The sequence below is a fragment of the Cupressus sempervirens genome, chromosome 11 (genome assembly GCF_028749045.1).
Source record: "Cupressus sempervirens isolate cs-2001-9-10 chromosome 11, ASM2874904v1, whole genome shotgun sequence".
Classification (NCBI taxonomy): Eukaryota; Viridiplantae; Streptophyta; class Pinopsida; order Cupressales; family Cupressaceae; genus Cupressus; species Cupressus sempervirens.
The window spans coordinates 425,114,864-425,136,949 of NC_143128.1; the positions used below are offsets into that span (position 1 = coordinate 425,114,864).

Genomic DNA, 22,086 nt, shown 5'->3' on the forward strand with positions numbered 1-22,086 from the left:
TTGTTCAATAACAAATTCTACATTGGATTTTAAGCTTGATGTTTCAGAGATATAGGTATTTGAAAATCAGTTGATATTCAAGGTGTTCAGTTCTGTAGACATTTTGATCTCTGCAATTTCAATTGTGAGTGCAACAACCTGTTCTCTAAGCAAATTATTATCATTCTCCAGCTTCAATACACGATCACATAACCTCTAGTAGGTCAGATGTTGATGCTGTGGATGACAACTATCCCCTGTGGTCATTGCAGCAATCAATTGATCCAGAAAACGTAAAAGACCAATCACCACCAGATACCTGTATGCCCTAGACACATCCATACATACTAGTAATATAGAGATAGCCAATGTGAGGCAATAATGTCAATATGATGAAAAATTGAGGAACCCACAAGCAATAGGAGATGTAAAAACTCGACAAAGCACAACAAGGTGAACGAACGTTGGAAGGTGATGAAAATTTGAGAAAACCCATGAAAATCATAGGTAGAGACCGTTGGCAATAAGAGAAACCAGATCCTAGCAGAGAGAGAAAGCACAATAGGAATGCTATCAACGTCTAGCTAAAATCGAAAGCAGATGCTAGTAACTTGACGCACACAGAAACACTAGGAACCCGAGATAGGAAGAGCAGTCTCAACACTTTGCCTATGAAGCCCGAGCTCTAGTCGCGAGGGAGAAGACAAGAACGACATAGAACAAAACAAAAGAAAGATAGAAAAGGTTGAATGAAGGGGCATAGAGGGCACACAAACGCAAAAGGTAAAGAGTAGAGAAGGAGCCATGCATATAGGGCAACACAGGACAGTCGATGGCAGGAAGTAAGTTTAGTGTCTTGGGAGTCAACCTTTGTCGCGGGAGCCTTCATCGCGGGAGAAGAGAACATAAGAAGCAAAGTATTAATAATTCTTTGCTGGCGTTATAGCTTCGGTACCTTGATTGCAGATGCTACTCCCTTATCCTGTATGGTGTATTTGTTAATTGTATCCTATATCAAGGCTAATTGTATATTAGAATCTAATCTGTTGTTAACTACCGAGTCTTATTAATGTCTAATTCAAAGATGGTTGTGTGTGAATGACAAATTGGATGCTATTCTCTATTGGATGTTGAGTATATTTTTGATTTTCCTTTCCCTTGTATTTATTCTCTCTGTTCCATATCCGCTCAGAAGTTGGATTTTATTTGTACTTTATATCTTTCAATATGGAAGGAGTTGCCTTCACTTGACGTCTGAAGAGACATCCTTGTGCCTGTTTGCAAATTGGTTAATCACTGATTTATTGTTATGTCTGAGTAAAGAAGCTTAGATGATTTTCTATACTTGATAAGTTGATATCATCACATATCCAAGTAGAATTTTTTCTTTTGGTGGCGATTAATGTGTATATTTTTTGGGAATCTGATCTTCTACATTAGCTGCTTGGAACACTTAGGCAGTTGATTCTATACTTCAACATCAATAGTCAATATTATTGGTGGAATCCTTAGTAAGGTAGTCAAGACCTGTGAGGAGCTTGATTTGCTAGAAGCTCAACTATTGATAATTGCAGCGATAATCTGTTACTAGAAGTCGTAAAATTGATATGAGAAATCTCCATCATTCACATTACTCTACTTATCAAAGCAATAACCTTGCAATTTCCCTTGTGTGGTGGCACCAAGTTTGCATATAGGTTGATTTGCATTTATTAGCTTTATATTCATATTCATTATTATACTAAGTTAGTGATTCTCTCTAGAAATGCTTGGATGTTGGTGGTGATGCATTCTGATGCGCAGTGCTCCATGGATGCTCTGTGGAGGTGCCCAAGAAGCACTTCCTGTGGATGCAAAGGGTTTTGTTTTTGGTTTTATAAAATTGGGGTTAGTTTGGATTGAGCTTTGAGGCAAGGATTGGAGCAATTGTTGCTGTTGCTTTGAATTTCAATATTGAGATATTGATTTTGCATAATTCTTTTCGTCTAATTCTATGGTTTCCCTTTCGATTTCATTTTGTTTACAGATAGTGTAGGTTTTGATTCTCAGATAAAATTTGGAAGAATAGTTGAATCTGATACTTTTAATTTGTATTTTGCATTAATATTATGTTTTCAGCAACATGTCTAGGGTTTTATAGTTGCCTTTGTAAGAATTATTTTTGACTGCTGTAAGCTTGGACTTAATTTTGAAATTAAGTTCTGAAAAGAAAACATAAATTGTTGCTTTTACTTTAATTTTTTTAATTTTGCTTTGTATTTTTCAGTCATATGCGTTTTGCATTGGTTTCATTTTTGGTTCTATATGAAACTTATTGGGAATGGTGTAAGTCTGTACTTGATTTTGCAATAAAGGTTTGACAAACAGGTGAATTTGTGGTACTACTTCACATCTTGGATATGATTTTCTATTTAACGTTGGTTTGTCTGACTCATGTTTTTTTGAGTAGGGTTAAAGTACTGTTATTGCATTTCTTACCATATATATATACAGTTAGAATATATAGTCCACCAATATAATTGAGAGGGGGGGGTGAATCAGTTATCCAACTATTGTCACAATTATCAACCTTCGTAAAACGTAACCATGTGAACAATATAATCAGAAACCATAACAAGATACTCATACACAATAACACCAAATATGTTAACTAGGGAAACCCTTGATGAAAGGGAAAACCCCGGTGAGGATGATACTCACAAGATGATGTACTAATATAAATATTCCTTGGTAGAGGATGGACCTTGTTAGGAGTCTATAACAACATTCAGTACATATTAGTCCCTGCTAGGTGACTTTGAATCTTTGTTACGAGATTCCGACACTATTAGGAATTGTGGAAGGCAGATGAACCCACTGTCCAAACAACTTCAGGGGCAAGACTAATGAACCCACTGTCGAAATGATCTCTGTAATATTCCTTGCAAAATAATAGAATTGTACTGTGCTGCTCCTTCCTCTTTCTCTATCCTTTCAACCAGACCTCTGCTCCTTCTGATCTTGTTACCAGATCACAAACCTCGCATCCAATAATCCTTTGGATTGCTTACTCGCATTCACCAAACTCTCTTCTTCTTTTCGCACTTCCTTGAACACTTCACACTTAATCACTTCGCAATAATAATTTACAACAAAGGAAAATACTTTCCTTTATACCCTATCTTCAAATAATTACATGAGTCGGGCTTGAGGCTTTCCCAATTATATATATATATATATATATAGAGAGAGAGAGAGAGAGAGAGAGAGAGAGAGAGAGAGAGAGGGGTTTCCAAAATCCAAAAAAAAAAACCACGCATCTGCATTGGCACCAACAACTTTGATTTTATCTCTTGGTCTCTATTATCTGAGATCTATAACATGATTGACTTCACAAAATTATGACAGTTGTCATATAGCTATATTATTATTATTTATACTGAATTATTATATTATTTATTTATTTTATAAATCATCACTATTATTTATTTATTTATTTAATTCTATATTTAAATTTATCATCTGTTAATTTTTTATTTATTTCTTCATTATATTATTATATTCCATCATTAATAATGTTATGTTATATTATGTTTTATTATTATTATTATATTAACATATAGATTGTTTTATAGCTTATTATTTTTTATTTGTTCATTAAATCAAATCCTATTCTGGAAAGGGGACATCACAGTGTGCTATACGTTATTCACTTGGCTTAAATGAGATATGGTACAGGTTTGCATGTTGTTTTCTCAAAAGTAAGTTCTTGACACTTTCTGTTTGACTAAGAGGAGAAAGAATTACATGGGTAGCGATGCATATTTTAGATCTAGTGTTTAAAATACATTTTTGCCATCATTATCAAAGGTACATATCGAAAAGATAAAACCTGTGTCTCTGCTACTCTGGCTTAAAGTTGGGGCACTCTTTCTATCTTTCCTAGTTTTATGGACATGATAAAAAACTCTTTCAATTCTAGATGAGATACTAATTGTCTTGTTTATTCAAATAATCTTTTGGAAAAAGCACTGATGAAAATCTTTGAAGTGCTATTTTAAAGTATGCTATACTCTTCTGTGATAGTTAAACAATAATAAAAAGTCAAGATTGGCATGTGAAGAAATCTTTTGAAGGACACGTTTGACATTTTTTTGTTTGTTTGATCTGACCTGGTAAATATTGTTTTGGCAGTCTGGGTTCATCTCCGAAAACATATAAGATTTTTCGACCTGCAAGTGGGGAGGCTTTAAGGTTTGCTGACGTATTAAAAGAGTTTTAGCTCATCAACATATTCAACAATCACATTCCTGAAATTATTTTTACAGTAACACCATTTTTCGGTATAAGCTTACTATATCCATCGATTGTGTTTTGCACACTTATAATAATTTATGTTGCTTCCAGAGAAATGACTCTTCTTGAACTTCGGGCCAAGTATAAAAAGCTAAATTCAATGGAAAAGGCGAGCACACGCTGGAAGGAGGAGTTTGAAATATCTGCTGAACAGGTCTTCCTGCCCCTTTTGAATCCCATACAAATAATAATTGATTAATGCTGCAAATGTATTCTTTCTGATTCATTAAGTAATATTTGTTTATTCAGGTAACTCTTCTATTTCGCACATGTTTGTCTGTACTGTTTTTGGAGATTAGTTGGGGTTTTTTACCCTTGGACATTCATCAAAAGTAGTTGTTTCTGGACAATGTAACATAAATTAACTACTTCAGCTTTGCAGACCTTGAAAACAGCTTGTCTCTATGGCTGCCAACCATTTTTTTCATCAAATTGGAAGCTAACCAAATAGCAGCAACAATACAAAAAACAGAATTGCAAAATCTTGTTATGCCTACTAAAACAAGGCAAAACATTAACAAATAGCTCATAGAGAATATAGTGGTGGGCTTGAGTGGTTAACATGGTTGATGATGAAATGATGATATGAGCCTAGGTCCATGCATTTGCCAAAAGTTACTCCTCTAAGTCAAGTTGTTGTCATGTCTTCTATAAGTTGCTCAATAGCCGAGATGTATGGACTTGTCTTTTCATAAATGTTGTAATCCATGTTTCCAATTGGACCAAAGCTTATGAAAAGGTGGCTTTGTAAGTCTGCAAGCAAGAGAGATTAAAGAAGAGTATCATATCGTATTTATCCTATTATATGATTTCCATGAATCAAGATGGTCATAGTTTGAAGACTCACCAAGTACTCTGCGAACTCCCAAATCCTCAAGTTGGCTGAGGTGATTCAACTGAGATTCTTGAGCCAATTCTAGCTGAGTGTGGTGAAGTACAGCTGAGTCCTGCTCCAAGAATGCTGAGTCTCGGGCTCTGACTGTCGATTCCTTAACTAAGATTCTTCTAGTGCCAGAACATAACGGACGTAGCGATTAATATTTCAAATTTTGAGAGTATTAGTGTCAAATGACAGGTATTATGTGTGAATGATGACAAATTGATAGTCAAATTATATTTTTATGGTCTTTAAATGAATTGATGTATTTTCATTTTTGTATATTTATGAGGTTTTTCTTTTTGTCAAGTCTGTGCTCGGCTATGAGTGTTGGTTCCTGTTACTTAATTTTAACACATGTTAAAATTCAGTCCTGAAAATTTTATTTTCTGAAAGCACTTTTCATTTGATATTTGAAAGAATATAAATGTCCTTGTATCATTCAATTCTCGAATATACAATTGATATTTTATAAAAGAATGAAATGCCGAAAGTAAAATATCTCACACAAGCCGTGAGTTTAACTACTGTTTTTATAAATATTGACAATAAAAGAAAGATATGACATATGAGAGAAGAGTCAGGGGTAACTAGTCATTGCCTTTTGAGCCTTTGACTAGTTAAGTGTTCTTTGTTGCTGCTCCTGGTCCGGTCCTCGATCTGGTAGCTCCCGGTTCTTGTTTTCCTGCATAAGAAAGAGCGGAGTTAGATCTTAAAGATCTAAGCAATAACTGATTATCTACAACCACGCACCCGCACATGTCATATTTCTCTTATTCTAAATACATACAAAAACAGTAAGTGTATTCTAAGAGCTTTAATGAAAAAAGCAGAAAACCGAAAGTATAATGTTAAAGGGACATATTATATCTGATATGAAACCTTTAGTTATAATCAATAGCAAGCATATTGATATTGTAAGGAATAAGTGCAAATCATAGAAGGATAGTTTATGAGTGTCACGAGCCTGTGCTCGAACATCATGGAATACAGTTTCAAACTTCATAAAAAAACCAGAGTACCAATAGTCAGGAAGTAGTTATTTCAGCATGCAAAGACAGTGAATGATTCAGATGAACTTCCGCATCTAAAGTTAGATAAGTAGATTATAAAAGAATCTAGAATGACAGTTCTTGTCTTTAGTTGCTGCAATAGTATACAAAGAGGGTAGCAATGGCAATGAAATCTTGTTTTAAGTAGTTACATGCTGAACAAGCTCAGAATTTGCTTGAAGATATTATTCGAGATCCTCTAATATCAATGATTATTGCTGCAAAGATCAAAGTAATGGTAAAAAACCATTGACTGTCAAACAATGACTCAACAGTAAAAGATAAAAAATGTGGACAAAACAGCAGCATGAATCAAAAGACAAAAACAATGTTATAATGCAAGGATAGTTGTTTTATAGACAAAAAATAGGCACTAAGAGCAGATGCAAAGTCATTGTCTTAAAACAAAGCAAGAAATGCATGTATCAAAGCAAGAGTGTTTAACATACAGAGCTGAAACACACTATAAGTGATAGCTATATCATTCAGTTCGGTTTCCTGATATAAACAAATATGTTAACAAGTTCCAAATATGCATCCTTTATCAAAATTTTCTGAGCTCATATAAATTAGCAAAAGAGTATTTGATACATAACACTCTGATAGTAGAAGCAGAAGTCATTGTACTACAACAACCGCAAAGAAAAAAAAAAGCTTAGGCTACTGGAGTTATGATGAAGACTTTTAGGATGTTGGACAGGGACATTCAGTGACTTGCAGCTCTTTACCATCCAAGCAAGAGCTGAAAATATGAAATTCTTTCCATGGTGCAGTCTTTTGAACAAAAGACAAATGCTGGGTTATCATTAGAGAAGCTACATTCATTTTCTTTTGGGAGAATTCATTGTGTGTCCTTGATAACAGCTCTTGCTGGACAAGCTTCAGCTGAACCGGAATGATGTAGCTGTTGCTTATCATTTTGATGAGTTATCCAAGGATGGAAAAGCTAGATAATCTTATTTTCCAATGTGACACATAAGAGGATCAAAGCCGACCTTAAAATCTGAATATTGTGAAAGGCAAGAGCTAGCATAGTATACTTGCTTAAGAGCACATAATTCAATCAACAAACCTTTTTTTTTTGAAAAGTGGTAATCAACATTTTTGAAACCTCTGCCAGGTAGAAAATAACATAATGAGCAGCTACAGGATTGTAAAGAGAAACACAGAACAAAAAACACTGAATTTCTTTCATGGACTGGCGGCAAAAAAAAGAAGTGAAAACCTGCCCAGAAAAAATCGTACTTCCAGCTTAGCACAAAATGGCAACCCAAGCAGCAGAAGAAGAAAATACAATGCCCCGAAATTCTTATTACTTCCACAACAATGGTGTGTACATTCAAAAAATTGTGCTTCAAGCAGAATAGAAACCCATAATGGCAACTCAAAACAAGTTGTTTCTTCATTCAAGAAAAATGTGCCTTTCAAATCAGAGCAAAATGTTACCTTCCATGGCGGCTTCCAATCACGTTTCCAGTAAAAGCAACAATCCAAAAAACGTGCTTCCATTCATGGCCGAGTTAAGCAAAACAAGTCACAGTGGCGGCATATAAACAAAACCCTCAACAATGGCGACTACAGAAGGTGGCTTCCAACTACAATGTGATGAAAGCAGTAGAAAAATAACATGCTTCCAGTCATGGTGGAGCAATAGGAAAATGTAGACAAATGGCGGCCACAAATGAAGCAGAAAAAATGCCTTCAAACCCTATTCGACTGTCTTCCCAAGCTTTCCAAAGCTGATGCAACTGCAAAAGTGAGTTTAGGGTTGCAATGTGAAGTCATATTGCCCCAAATTCGAACTCATAAAACTTTGAAGTCCGGGATATTAAGGATGGGATGATTTTAATTTGCCAAGTTCAAATTGAAAATGAGCGATCGGGTTTTTAAAGTAAACATTTGTCAAGTTCAAGTTAAAATGAGCCATCGGGTTTTTAAGTAAACATTCATGGTATTGTTATTAAACCATGTTAATAATTTTTATTTTTTATTTTTGAATAAGTCTTTTTGTAGAAAACAAATATTAATGGTATTTTATAAACTATTTAATATTTGGTTATCTTATGCCAAGTGGAGGTGTTAGACTTATTCACTAATATAATTAACATGTGTTTAAAATACTAAGTCTTAGAGGTTTTTATTTTTCAAAGACTTAGTACTATCATTTAATGTCATGAAGAAAATATCTAAGGCTTTTGAGTCATTTCAGGATTGTGGGTCGAATTTTGACCTTGTCTTGGCAGTTTGAGGCCATTTATTGACATTTTGAGTCTTTTGAGGACAATTAAGGGTGAGTCATAGGTTCTGTTTTGACTTAGTAAAGTTATGAGGCAGTGAGTCATCTTTTTTGATAAGATTTGACTCCTTTTTGGTAGCCTTGTTTCCTGATTTTGACCCCAAGGGGTTTGTATTTAGTATTCTGAAACTGTCAAACCAAGGGATGGATGGATGCAGTTCTAAAAGCAGAGAAGACTATTGTGACATTCCATTGTCCTTTGTATGCTCATTTTTTCTGAGTCGTATCCCTGAAGTTGATGTTCTTTGACCTTTGAAGGCATAATACAGTTAGCTGGATCTACTTTGGGACTCATTTTTTGTGTGCAAGGCTGGTGATTGATGTTTATTTTCTGTGTTTTCTCAAGAACCTTTAAATTTATGTCTCATTTTCGCACCTATCTGTGTTGATAAAATTGTTATGCATAGGTCATAAGTTGTGCAGTTTAATGAAATAATATTGATTATGGTTTATATCTTTTGATATTATTCATTAAAGCCTTCTTCTGAAACACTTTTTATGTAGAGATTTTCATCAAAGTTGTATCTCATAGTTGATTGAATTTCACATCATTGTGTTATTAAAACGTCAAATCCTTCATCATTGTTTTGGTGCATCACCTTTTCAATTTAAATAATCCTCTTTTTCATACTTCGTACCCCTTTTCCTCAAAAGTTCATAGTATAGGTGGAGCATCACATAGCATCAAACAGGAACCGGCCTAGAATCCGGAGGTTCAGTCACCTGCATAGTTTACCCACAAACTCGTGATTGTTCCCATGTTCACCAAAATTTCTAAGTATTTAGGTGCTTAGTTTTAGGGCGCAAATTCCGGTGCTAACAGTTTCCAAAACTGTAGATTGGAAATCCAAGAGCCCGCCACTTCTCCAATAGGATTCTACAATCAGTTCTGGCCAACGAACGAGAATCACCTTGATCCCCTTGCATTTCAGGCTCCACTACACCTAGGCGGGTAGACCTTCTCTTCGAGCCTGATTACTTTTTTCAGAGCTTTTCTAAAGCGAATTTAAGCTTTGTAGTTCTTCGACTGGCAAGGTCCTTGAACTCGATTTAAAATGAAATTGGATACTGAGTGTTTGAATTGAATGAATTGTATAAGGTTTTAATAATGGATCTAATGCTTGTAGAAGGAATATATAGGTTTTCTGACTTCAATAATAGAAAGACCAGTGCCTCTGCTCATCCGGGCAATAGAGTTAACTTCAGTGAATTTTCGTGTACAACTTTATAAAGTTCTTATGCACTTATACTGCGAACAATTAAATAATCAAGATGTGATAGATCAAATATTTATGCAATCTTAAAGCAGTCTAAATTGAACTTTAACTCCTCTGGTAGGGAGACAAAGTAGACACAAATACGAAAACAATTTGATATTTCACAATATTTGTGATGATCAAATTTAAAATGCTAAATGACCATGTCCACTTATCCGACATTTAAATTGTATATAGAATTCCAAAAAATAATTACAAAGGACGATTCATCCCTAGTTTAAATTTTTATGCCATTTAAAAATAAACAAAAGACTTTATTTTATTATTAAAATAAAATAAATGAGTTTATATTACAAAGTCATATTATAGCCCTTATTCCTCTGTACAAGTAGATATAAAATACTCCTCCTTCAGAATATGTTTTTCTGAATATTGAATTTACGAATAGCATACCCCTTATTTATATTTTAGATATAAGGGAGATGTGACCTTTCAAATGAAACGTTATTTCTAAGTCATTTCCTGTTACTAATAAATTATGTATCTTATTACAATTTTATTTTAATGACCTCATTATCACACCTTTTAATCTTTTACTATCATGAGCACCTTAATATAGCTATCAGGCCTTTAATATTCAATGTTTCATGAGTTCACCGCAAATAGGAACCTATTCCATTTGATATTTTCTCATTGCTGAATCCGTCAAATATAACTGAGGCGTCTGTAACATACTGGTTTTTCATTTTCAATGTCCATGTTTGTGTGAGCAATGGCACCTAGGGACCTATATGACACCCATGTCGATCATTACTGGTGTTGCCTGTTGAAGAACGAATGAATCGATATTCTCCATGGTCTTGTTGCTGATGCAGTAGAATTAAATTGCATATATTCCACGCAATGGCTTTATCATTCTCTTCCAAGTTTTGTGATATTGCTAACAATTCTAAATCTTCTACGATGTACTGCTTTTATTCCACGCAATGGCTTTATCATTCTCTTCCAAGTTTTGTGATATTGCTAACAATTCTAAATCTTCTACGATGTACTCTTAATCATTTCAAACCCATAAGTTGAATGTTCAATTCATAGACAGTTTGCTTTTGGAAACATATGTTTGACAAACAGTATTCATCTTCTCCCCGCATGAACATTCATATATTTTGATGGCATATGGTCTTCTCTGAACATTATTGTTCTCCCTGGACGATTTCTCTTATTTTTCTCTCCATATTGTTCAAGCAAATCAAAGAAATTGTCTTCAAAATTGTGCACATGATTTCTAACTGCCACTCTTGCTGCTTCATATCTACTCCTTTCATACTGAAGAGACAACTGGTGCCAGAAGTAATTCGGATCTGCACTTGCAAAATTTTAAATAAAATAGAAATCTGGAAGTGATAGGCACTGTAATATGTTTTAACTTAACTCTTTACCACCTTGAATCTGGAAAGGCTATGGATCCTTAATATTATTCAAATCGCAGCCTTTGATTCCAGTCACCTATAAATGCTGATTTGGATGCCTTGCTGTATATTGGCTTATTGTGTTAGCCTTTGTCCCAATTTTTCATTCTGTGATATCCCAGTGAGATCCTTAATTGATTCATAGTCAGAAAATATCATTGCTTAATTTTGTTTTCATTGATTCAGCTTCCCCTTTTCAATTAGAAACTGTCAACTTTGAGGTTGTGTATATATATATATGTCTTAGTCTGTTTGTAGATACTATCTAAAAGTATAATGGAATTGTGTTCAGTTTGTTCAAGTATGGCTTGGGTTGGAATTGTATAAAACTTCATATGAAGAAGATGGCCTTTTTTAGAGTTGGTTTTACATTAGACAAATGGTGTATGAAAGTAGAACCCATGGATATAAGAGGAAAGCATATTATAACTAATCAGATATAAAAATTCAAAAAGTGAAGTGATAGTGATCCGGGTGAAAGAGGGTAACAAATGGAGGCTCTGATGTTGCCGAAATTTAGAGTTCCATCAATGAGTCTGAGTCAAAATCGTGTGCTGGCAAGTCAAGTCTGACTCCAAGTTTGGAAACTCTGGATGTGACTGCCTCATTAGCATTTGCCAAATCTGTTTATATCATCTATTCCTTTCAGAACAAAGAAATATTACTTTAGATATGATTGCCTCGTTGGAATTTGTTTAATGTCATCTATTCCTTTTGGATACAAAGAGATATTTTATTAAAATATCTTATTGTGGATAATTTGAGAACCAAACGAGCTATCAGATATCTATTTCATAATGGCTTTTGTGTAAAATTAAAATTAGTATGATGATTGTTGGGGGTACTAGTGGAGATGGATAATGTGTGCTATTCTTTAGGAATTTATTATGTTTGAGTCTTGCTGACACTACGTACAAAAAAGGCTTTTGCCTGATATAGGCTAATAGATTAATGATTAATTGAGATAAGGTCTAAATAAAAATACTATGTACTTATATTATGGTAATTTTTTTGGCTTTAGATCTGAGACCTATGACAGAATGTGGTGGATCGACATGCTTAGCAAACCAAATGTGTTATAATGGGAGTGTAAAATGTAAATAATATGGTTTAAGACAACAATATGTATATTAGAGCACAAATGGTTACGAAAAAAAGAATGATATAACAAGTTAGACACTTCAGTACAAAGTGTTATCATGCATGAGATCTGTGCATGATTGGAGAGGTTAGCTATGTTGAATCAATAAGCTATTATGCTCTTGTATGCTTCTTAGCTAGCTACCTGTATAATTAATTTTTTAACTCCTTAGCTTGTGCTACAAAAGAGTCATAGTATACAAAATTATACATGAAAATAGTGGAGATATTGGGTAGTTACAAAACAGCTATCAACTTCGATGAATGTTTTCTTCATTGATGAGATTTTTTATGTTACTACCATAGGACAATGGCACCGAAATTGTTTGCAGAAAGAGCATATTAGACAAGATCTATACAATGTGTGTAACAATATTAGAGAGGAGCTAGACTATTGCTTAATCACCAAAAGTTCAAGGTTGATAACAAAGATATTGACAATGGACTTATGTAATCATGATGTGTGTCCCAAATCCTCATGGATTGGTTGCCCTTCCTTCTGATACAATCAACTTTATTTAATGCATGGAATTGCTAAATAAAACTTGGAGATTGTTGTTACTGTTTCTAGATTCGATTGCATGTGTACACAGACAATTGAATCCAAAGTCAGTTACAATAACTCTATGGGTTGTGGAAAACTGATAATCTTAAAACATGAACAGTTTTGAGAAACTAGAATGTTGCGGAGTTTCCCTCGGGAAGCATTATGATTCACTTTATTGATTTGGAAAGGTTTTTTTTTGACATTTTCATTTGATTCTAGCATCACCAATTTGATTAGTCTCTATTGGTGGCACAATGAGAGGATTAAATTTGATAGGGTGGAGAGTTTTAGAATAGGGAGGGTCCAATAGAGGTGAGTAATAAAGGTCCAAAATTTTGCTTCAAAAATATTTTGTCTACACAAGTAGGCAAGAAAACTGCACTTGAATTTTGTTATCTCCTACTTCCTTCCATATGGGGAAGGAACAATATTTATGTGGATGAAGCTTGTAGTAATGTTTAGTAAGTTAAATTGTCTACAAATTTTTAGTTTTTTGACGAATGCTTTATAGTGTGTGGTTTTTGTCTTGGCATTTGCATTTGGGAGATGGTTTGTAGTTGCTATATATGTTGAGTGTACACAATGAATAAGGAAACATTGACAACTTCCTCTAGAGCTAAAGGAGTAGCTGCTAAGTATGCTGATATGGTTGTGATATTGTTTCTAGAATTTAACTTTATATTTTTTGAGTGAAACTCATTGGCCCGTGTTTCATGCGTAGTTGTTCACAAGAACCTATATCGCATTAGAAGGAATGGAACACTTAACACTCATTGCATTTAGGTATAGTAACGTGACTCGCCGTGAGTCACTTGGGTCGGTGAGTCAGGCCACCTCTGTCGGTTCAAAATTACTTGCGACCTCAACCCTCCAAGCAATCAAATATCTTATATTTCTATAAGGTATTTCTATTAGTATACCCTGGCTCTCCGAGTCACGATTGAGCCTGAGCCGAGTCACGAGTTGATTTGCCCTTGCCGAGTCAAAGTCGGGTCCGAGTCTTGTTAGTTTGCATTTAGGTGATGCTCATGAGGTGAAGTGTTGGGCCTTCTCGGGAGGTCATGCATCCCATTTTGCTCCAATGCAAAAGTGCTTAACCATGGAGCTTCCTCCCATTTTGCTCCTATTCATTCTAATGAGTTCAAGGTTTTTGTGAACCAGTACTCATGAAACATGGGTCATTGAGTTTGACTTTAAAACTACACAATTGAGAATTCTAAAAGCAATAACACAATTTGACTTGCTGTGGTAAATATCTCTTACTTATTGATCGTAGTATGGGTTAAGCTAATTGATTGACGACAATGGTGGGAAACTCAAGTAGACTTGTATCAAGGGAGAGTAAGATTTTCAAATTATTTGTAAGCACAAATGAGTTTTTCGAGAGTTGAAATGATCTTCTTACAAGGCTTGCAAGTTGTTCTCATATAGAATCTTTCAATTAGTAATGTACCAAAAGGGAAATAGATGAATGCTGCAAGCTTATTGACAAATGTACTAGGGCTGGAAGTTTCTTATAGCAACTTACTAAAGCTTTGCGAGCTACATTTCCCCAATAGTAGTTGCCACACCAAGTGTTCAAATTATTGTAGAAATCACTTGTAGAAGGATTGATAGACTTTACTCAAGAGTTGTGTTTACATTTGGTTATCAATAATATTACATGTAGTAGCTAAATTGGTCAACCATAGGAATTAATTGATTTGCTAAATTTTCCTCTTTAAAAAGTGCTTTGCCTTTTTGAAAACAAATGTAGACATGCAATGAATGCAACATGTAAACTTGTTCAATTTGTAAAGGTCATGTAATATAAATGGGGGGAAACCCCAATTCGACGTCTATAGGTAGTTTCATGTATGAGATGGTGTAGGCAAGGGGGCATTGAGATTCATGCAACCTTTTGTCCGATATGCATTATTGTGACTTGTTTGGCTACAACCTAATGGTCAGCTTATCCATTGATTTTAATTTGTTGAGTATCAATCATTTGTCTTGTGATTATAGACCGCATATTTTGATGGAAGAAGTTAGTCAAGATAGGGCAGGATTGGGTGGGTGCATAAATGCACTATTCTAGATATTTTAAAAATTTTTAAACAATTTTTCTTCTTTTATAAAATTTAATATTTACTTTTTATAATTTTAATAATAGGTTTTAAATATTATTTTATTTAAATTAAACTTTTATTAAAAATAATATTTTTATATTTAAACTTTATTTTAATTTTTTTAAAACTTCTTTGAACTCTTTTCTCTTGATGATTAATCATTTAGAGTGATTTAGAACGTTCATGAGTGAAAAAATTCATACACTATCTAATCATGAAGATAGTCAAAACACATTAATAAATAAGTTTACTGCTAATAAGAAACAATACAAACCGAGATCCTTGCCTTTGGAAAGGCAAATCACATTACATAGTGGTCTCTTTGAACATGGTCGATGCTGTAAAAGACAGTACTTCGGTAATTGGGCATGAGGAACATGGTACTCTTACTTTCTATCAAGAGTTATCAAGTATCACCCTTTTTGAGTGTGAAGAGTACATGTCAAACAACAAGTTACATGTTTGGTTGGTAATAAAGCAATGCATAATTTCATTGATGAGGGTCTAGTGGTGAACATGTTAAGAACTTCCTAAGATTCAAGGTTGTGGTGGTTGATGGATTCAAAATGAGTTGCACTAACAAGGTTTCATAGTCGAGCTGGTATGATGAGTACACAATTATTGATGACTTCTATGTGATTAGGAATGGAGAGACAAATATTGTTCTCTGAGTATAGTGGTTGTGTTTAAATTCTAGAATATGAAGTTTAAGTTCACTCTAGATCAGGGCAAGATAGTATTGATGGCATTACAATATGGTTCCTCCAAGATGGTAACAATAGAGAGGATGGAGATGCTCATCATAAGTGATTAGGTTGACATTAAGGTATGTAATTCCGCTAAGGCATACTTTTATGATGGAGATTGTTTTAAATTTCATCATCCTTGTGTGATATTTGCACTTTATAGATTTTTTAGAATGGAGATTATTGGAAGAATAAAATATAAGATATTGTTGGGCAGTAAAGCTATAAATTTTTATTATTTTGGTGAATAATTATATTGAATCAAAAGGTTTTTACGATTGTAAGCATTAGAAGTGCATTATAATATAGAGAGCAATTAAAAAATCAAAATAATATTGCCAAGCTCTCAATATTTTATATTAATGCTATCTAATATTATGGTAATGATTTAATTAAGGAAACTATGGAAAGGCAACATTGGTACTTCTCAGTATTTCATATCCTTTTAGAGTGTCCAACTCTATACGACTTTTCTATGTGGGAAATTATAATATGATGTAGGAGCATCTTGGGTTCAAAGTAATCTTGCATCAACCAAAAAGAAATATGGTTTCAATTTCTTTTTTGTTTGCTAGTTTGTACAGCCTTAGAGATCTTTTGAGAAATTCAATATATTTTTGAGTTAGCATCTACAATGATTGGATTATATTTAGGATGTAGTTGTAATCATGTTCTTATGATCACAACTCATTTGGTTATATGGTTGTCGAATTATGTTGGATTCTTCTCAGGTAGCATGTTCTTGCTAGTTCTTAGACTTGTTTGTGAAATTTGGATATGTGATGGAAATCTACGACCAGCGATTATCAGTGACACATATCTCTATGTTGTTGGATCATATGAGGACCCAATTCGCAGACCACAAGTTCTCAAATAGTTCATGTAATGAATTCTCTATGATTTTGGACCGGACCTGTTTGTTGTAATATGTTTCCCATTCTTCGAAAATGTAATTGATATTAAGGCCAACCTGTGTGTCACAAAGTGTATGTATGCAAGGAAATGTCCATTTCTTGAGATTTTGATTGGCCTCTGGGTTGATGTACCTTTTTCCTTCACATTTTGGTGAACCGAACTTAAATCATACGTTTGATAAGCTACTAATTATCTGGATGAGGTGAACTTCTATGAGCTTCATTGATCGGAGCACTTCGTGAAGTATTGTACTAAGGTATGTGAGATATTGCATTCTTCCTGACCAATACAATCTTGTTAGGCTAGGTCCTATGTTTGCCAAGAATATGGATTGTAATGATAAGGGTAGATCTATTAAAACCCCTTTTAGGTTCTAACTTTGATATATGCCGAATTGCTTTAAGTTTTAGATATTTGAGTTTATTTTCAGATTGTTTTTGCTTGCTTGGAATGGTCTCAAATGAATTTTAAATGCTTGCAAAATATTACCAAGAAGTCTAGGCAAAGAACTGAGTTACAATGTAATCCTTTTTGACCTTTTAAAATTTTATTTTTTATTTTTTATATATATATATATTTGACATGAGTATTAATATGTTGATTATTAGTAGTTAAGATATGAACATTACAACAAATATTTGGTGTACTTATTTCTTCATATCTAATTCAATAATTTACAGTGATAAATATGATGCATATGATAAGTAGGAGATAATTTCCACAACAAGTCAAATTGTGATATTGCTATCAGGATTCAATTGTGTGATTTTTGAGTCAAACTCATTGACCCACATTTCATGAGTAGTGATTCAACATGAATCCATGGATCTAGGTGATGCTCACAGGGGTGAAGCACCGAGACTTCCCAGGAGGTCACCCATCCTAGTACTACTCCAGCCTGAGCGCGCTTAACTACGGAGTTTCCTCCATGGTTAATGGGGTTGCAAGCTTTGGGTTTAACCATGGAGGAAACTCCGTAGTTAAGCACGCTTAGGTTGGAGTAGTACTGGGATGGGTGACCTCCCAGGAAGTCTCGGTGCTTCACCCCTGTGAGCATCACTTAGATCCAATGAGTGCTAAGTGTTCCATTTATCCTCATGAGAGATGGATTCATGTTGAATCACTACTCATGAAATGTGGGTCAAGGAGTTTGACTCAAAAATCACACAGTTGAATCCTGATAGCAATATCGCAATGATGCATATGAATTTAGTTGAAATCTGATAAAGGAAACCTATAGCTGCTCGCAGGAATTAATAGAGAATCAAAGATGAATCATTTCCTTCTAGAAAAACTTACAAACCCACACCAAGGCTGCCAAATGCCAAATGGGGGTACTCAACACTCAAACCATGCCCTATTCTTCAATGCTGACCCAGAAATATAAAAATTACAGGCCCAAAATGGTTATCACTGCCTGTAGGTGAGTGGCAGCTCCCAAACATCAAATGCAGACCTCAATGAAGGCTGCGATCTGTGCAAAAATTGCCCTCTATACTTTGCTAATTATCTCTGTGATAAAACGCTGATCATTCCCTTCAATTTGAACACCATACGAAGCTCAATTATGGTCTCTGAATAAGACTATAACAAACACAATTCGCTGGATACTTTCACTGGTTCAAAGTGCTTGAAAATCTGTATGAATTCTCAATTCTTTAGACCGTTGAAATCCAAATACCCTTGGCTCTCAAACAACAACACAATTTTCCAAAGTCAAATGCACAAGAATCCCTTAGATTTCTCTCCCAGGCTCTTATAATATTTCATCATGAATCTTCATTAGCAAGGCTTTTTTATGATTTTGATATTTGCTTTTATAATAATGAGCTGACTTCATAATATATTATTAATAAAACACACTTTGAATCAATTAGTATTAATTACTCATTACCCTTAACATGGCCCCCACTTTATTATAAAGTCAATTTATGCTTTTACAATATAACTTAAATAATTAAATATCATTAAAGGCCATTAAAATATCAATATCTCATTAAATAATCATTATTTTGACAAGCCGTCTGAACTATGGAGTCAATCACTGCAACCTCTTTTTGTATGACTGTCTTACTAAAAATATAAAGGGACCATTTTTATCAACACCAAACTTGCTATTAATAGAAAAGTAAATGAAATTGATCCCAAACAAATTCCAATCTGAGCCTAACAAAGACCAAACTGGAACATACTAAATTCAAGAGAAGACATGAACATCCATTACCCAAGCCTATGTGTCAAAAGGCCATTTATCAATTGTAATTAGTTTACGAGGGTCACAATAATAGGCTAATCCCTCAAACTTTGAAGCTCATGAATATGGGGAGATAACAAGATTCCATTTTTTCACAGGTTTAATTTTGGGACTTAATATGTCTTCAAAGGTAGGGTCCCAACATGTCACACAAGCTAGTTCTCCACTTGACTCCCCTCTTGCACTAAATCATGAATCAACTCTTACTATTGAATTTGATAAAATTTAATCCTCCAAGGGAAATCTGAGGAATTTTGGGACATTCCATAAGAAAAAGGGTGTCCTTGCATTTGGAGACATTGTTGGTAACATGAGAGAATTATTGATCTTAGATAAGGAGGGTCTTGAAGTCCTCTTGATGTTAGGACAGATAGTGGATCACAATATACCCATCCCTCCTCTCGACTTATAGTGGGACCAGGCCAACCTTATTGGAGAACAAGTCGGTGTTGTAATATCTAGGGTATTAGTGTGTATGGTGGAATCCACATCTTGGATTGCCCCCTGAATAGTGGTGTTGTCCCCAGTATCACCATAAACAAGAGTCCCTTGGGATATAATTCGAATCCCTGGAGTGACGACAGAAGAGTCAATAGTGGATCATAAGCTCCCCCTGGGGGTGGAGGCAACTCAACCCCCGTCTTAATAACCTGGTCTTAAACACCATATTGTAGAATATGGGGCAGTTACAACATCTTGATAACTTGTTGACCATGAATAATCATAGTTTTTCAACTCTGTATTATCATCGCACCCCATTGACCATTCAAATGTTGATTGCACCACTGCTACGGAGAGTTGAATCTTTGAAATGTGAAAGGTATAGTGGTGATTCGAACCCACATCTCTACAACCATTTCTTCTCGACTTAATGGAGTGACTATCATAATCTAGACTATGTCTTGCTTAAACTTCTCTCCCATTCCCTTAAAGGAACTACTATGGATTGGTAAAACTCTCTACCAGATTATTCTATCAGCACTTTTGATGATGTGATGGATGCCTTCCTCACTTGGTTCTATTGGTTCCCAAAACCGCAGATTGGAATCCTACGAGCCTTGCCTGCTCAATGCTGGGATATCGAACCGGTTAAGGCCAACTTGACAGGATTGATCCATGCGATCCAAATCCCCTACGCTTCTGGCTTTGCAAAACCAAGGCGGGTGTACCTGATCTTGGATGAAACATTTAGATCTAATACGCTTATAACAGATTGATTAGAACACAAATGTATTGAAAGCTTCCAAAATGGCAAGAATTATCGAAAATTTCAAACTTGCGATTTATGAATTCAAAATAAAAGTAAATGATTGTATGAATGTGATAATGTTTTAAATAACAAATGAATGCAACAAACGAATATATTAATTCCTTAATGGAAAGAAATGAAACAGTTGCCAGCATATGGATTATGAATCAAGAGTAAAAGCCCTTTGCTCAATTCAATGGGCAATCAGAATCAATATTATAAGTTGAAACATACAACTTTATAAAGTTCAATGTATTTAAACTATAAATAATTTTAACAATTTAGACGCGACGGATCAATTATATGAATGCAATTCTAAACTAGTCTAGGATGCACTTTAACTCCTGTGGAGACAAACTAGACATAAATAGGGAAACAATAAAATATTTCACAATATTTATGTTTATCAAATTTAGAATGCAATAATGACCCAGTCCACTTATCTGAATTTTAAAATATTTTTAGAAAATAAATAAAAATATTTATAAAGGACAACTTAATAATAATTTAAAACTCTAAAATTTAAAATAATTAATTATGCCAGAAATAACATCACAATAAATACATTCTTTATAGATGATCCATCTATTGCGAATGTATCCGGATCGCACAAAATCCACCCAATAATTCAAACCCACGGGCTTTGTTCAAGAATTCATTCCTCACCAATGGAAGAATAAAATATATCATAGAGCATGTATATGTAAAATTTTTAAATATGAATTGTGTATTGTATCCTTTGTTATTTTACATCTCCTATTTACAAACGTGTAAATAGTTACACGGTTGCCACTCAACCATCATACCTCTTCATGACTAAAACTAATTACTTTGTTTCATATAATATCATTGTGTAGTTGGTGGTGATTTGATTCCTTTTATACATATGATTCAACACTAATCGAAAGCTGTTTTGGAAACCCATTTAAAATCAAAGATTTCATCTCTGCATACTTATGCCCGATATCCATTCACATCACAAGATAAATCATTTCCTCCATCGCTGAGTTTCTTCAAATTTTGAGTTCAGGATCTTCAATTTTTCTGGAGCTTAACTCCATATTTTTACCTCCCGTGAGCGTTCCTGCAACAAGCAAAAAGATCGATGAGTATTATCCAATTGCATCAAATAAATTATTTGAATTCCTGCGCACATATATTATCATTCTTTCATGCTTCCATGGTGATTTCCATATACTTTGTTATTTTGATGATTTTTATGTTCCAAGGCACCTGATTGAAAGGATCATTACTTGACTGATAAGCAATTTCATCTAAAACCTGTCTGGACTGATAATTATGCGGATGTATTGTATTTGATATTGGATTATGACGCCTTCAATAATGATATCCTTCAGCATGGTTTGAGAAAGATGTCTTCTTATATGCCTGTGTGTGAATCCACTCAAACTCCTCATTTGGTGTCACATACGAATATTACACTTATCGCATCACATACTCGGGTGTGACCTCTTCATAGCCTCCAAACATCTGCAATCTTTATAACAATTGAACACTACCTGATTCTATTGTGAATATCCATGCAAGTTACTAATGATTATAATCCAAATATATTCATGTCCCTTCTGATCTGGAGCCTCACGGAAATGATAAGGATAGATAGATAATTTCTGAATGCACCCTCTTATCAGGGCTCAGCTATATAATGATTTTCCACAAATATTATACTGTTGCTTTAATAAATCTTTTCCCATGGATGAAAATATTGTGGTCCTGTTGAATACATGCATTTATCAATGGAGATGCTGAATGTTAAGATAATAATCTTTCTATTTGACTCTGCTGTATACATTCATGCAGATTTGGAATCGTGGGTGAGTCTCATACTGGCTTTTCTCCTTCTTGTTGAGGCCTAGCTTCTATCACCGTCACCATACAAGT

At 34.3% G+C, this 22,086-nt stretch overlaps 1 protein-coding gene across 7 annotated transcripts in view; it reads left to right on the top strand.

Annotated features, from left to right (window-relative positions):
- Positions 1-22,086, top strand: part of EMB1135 (RING/FYVE/PHD zinc finger superfamily protein) — a 286,460-nt gene that overhangs the window by 203,116 nt on the left and 61,258 nt on the right. For all 7 annotated transcript variants that reach the window (XM_089811317.1, XM_089811315.1, XM_089811319.1 and 4 more), the window contains exons 28-29: positions 4,153-4,212; positions 4,366-4,468. In XM_089811317.1, coding sequence (XP_089667443.1) covers positions 4,153-4,212; positions 4,366-4,468 — 163 coding nt within the window. The remainder of the gene's footprint in view (positions 1-4,152; positions 4,213-4,365; positions 4,469-22,086) is intronic.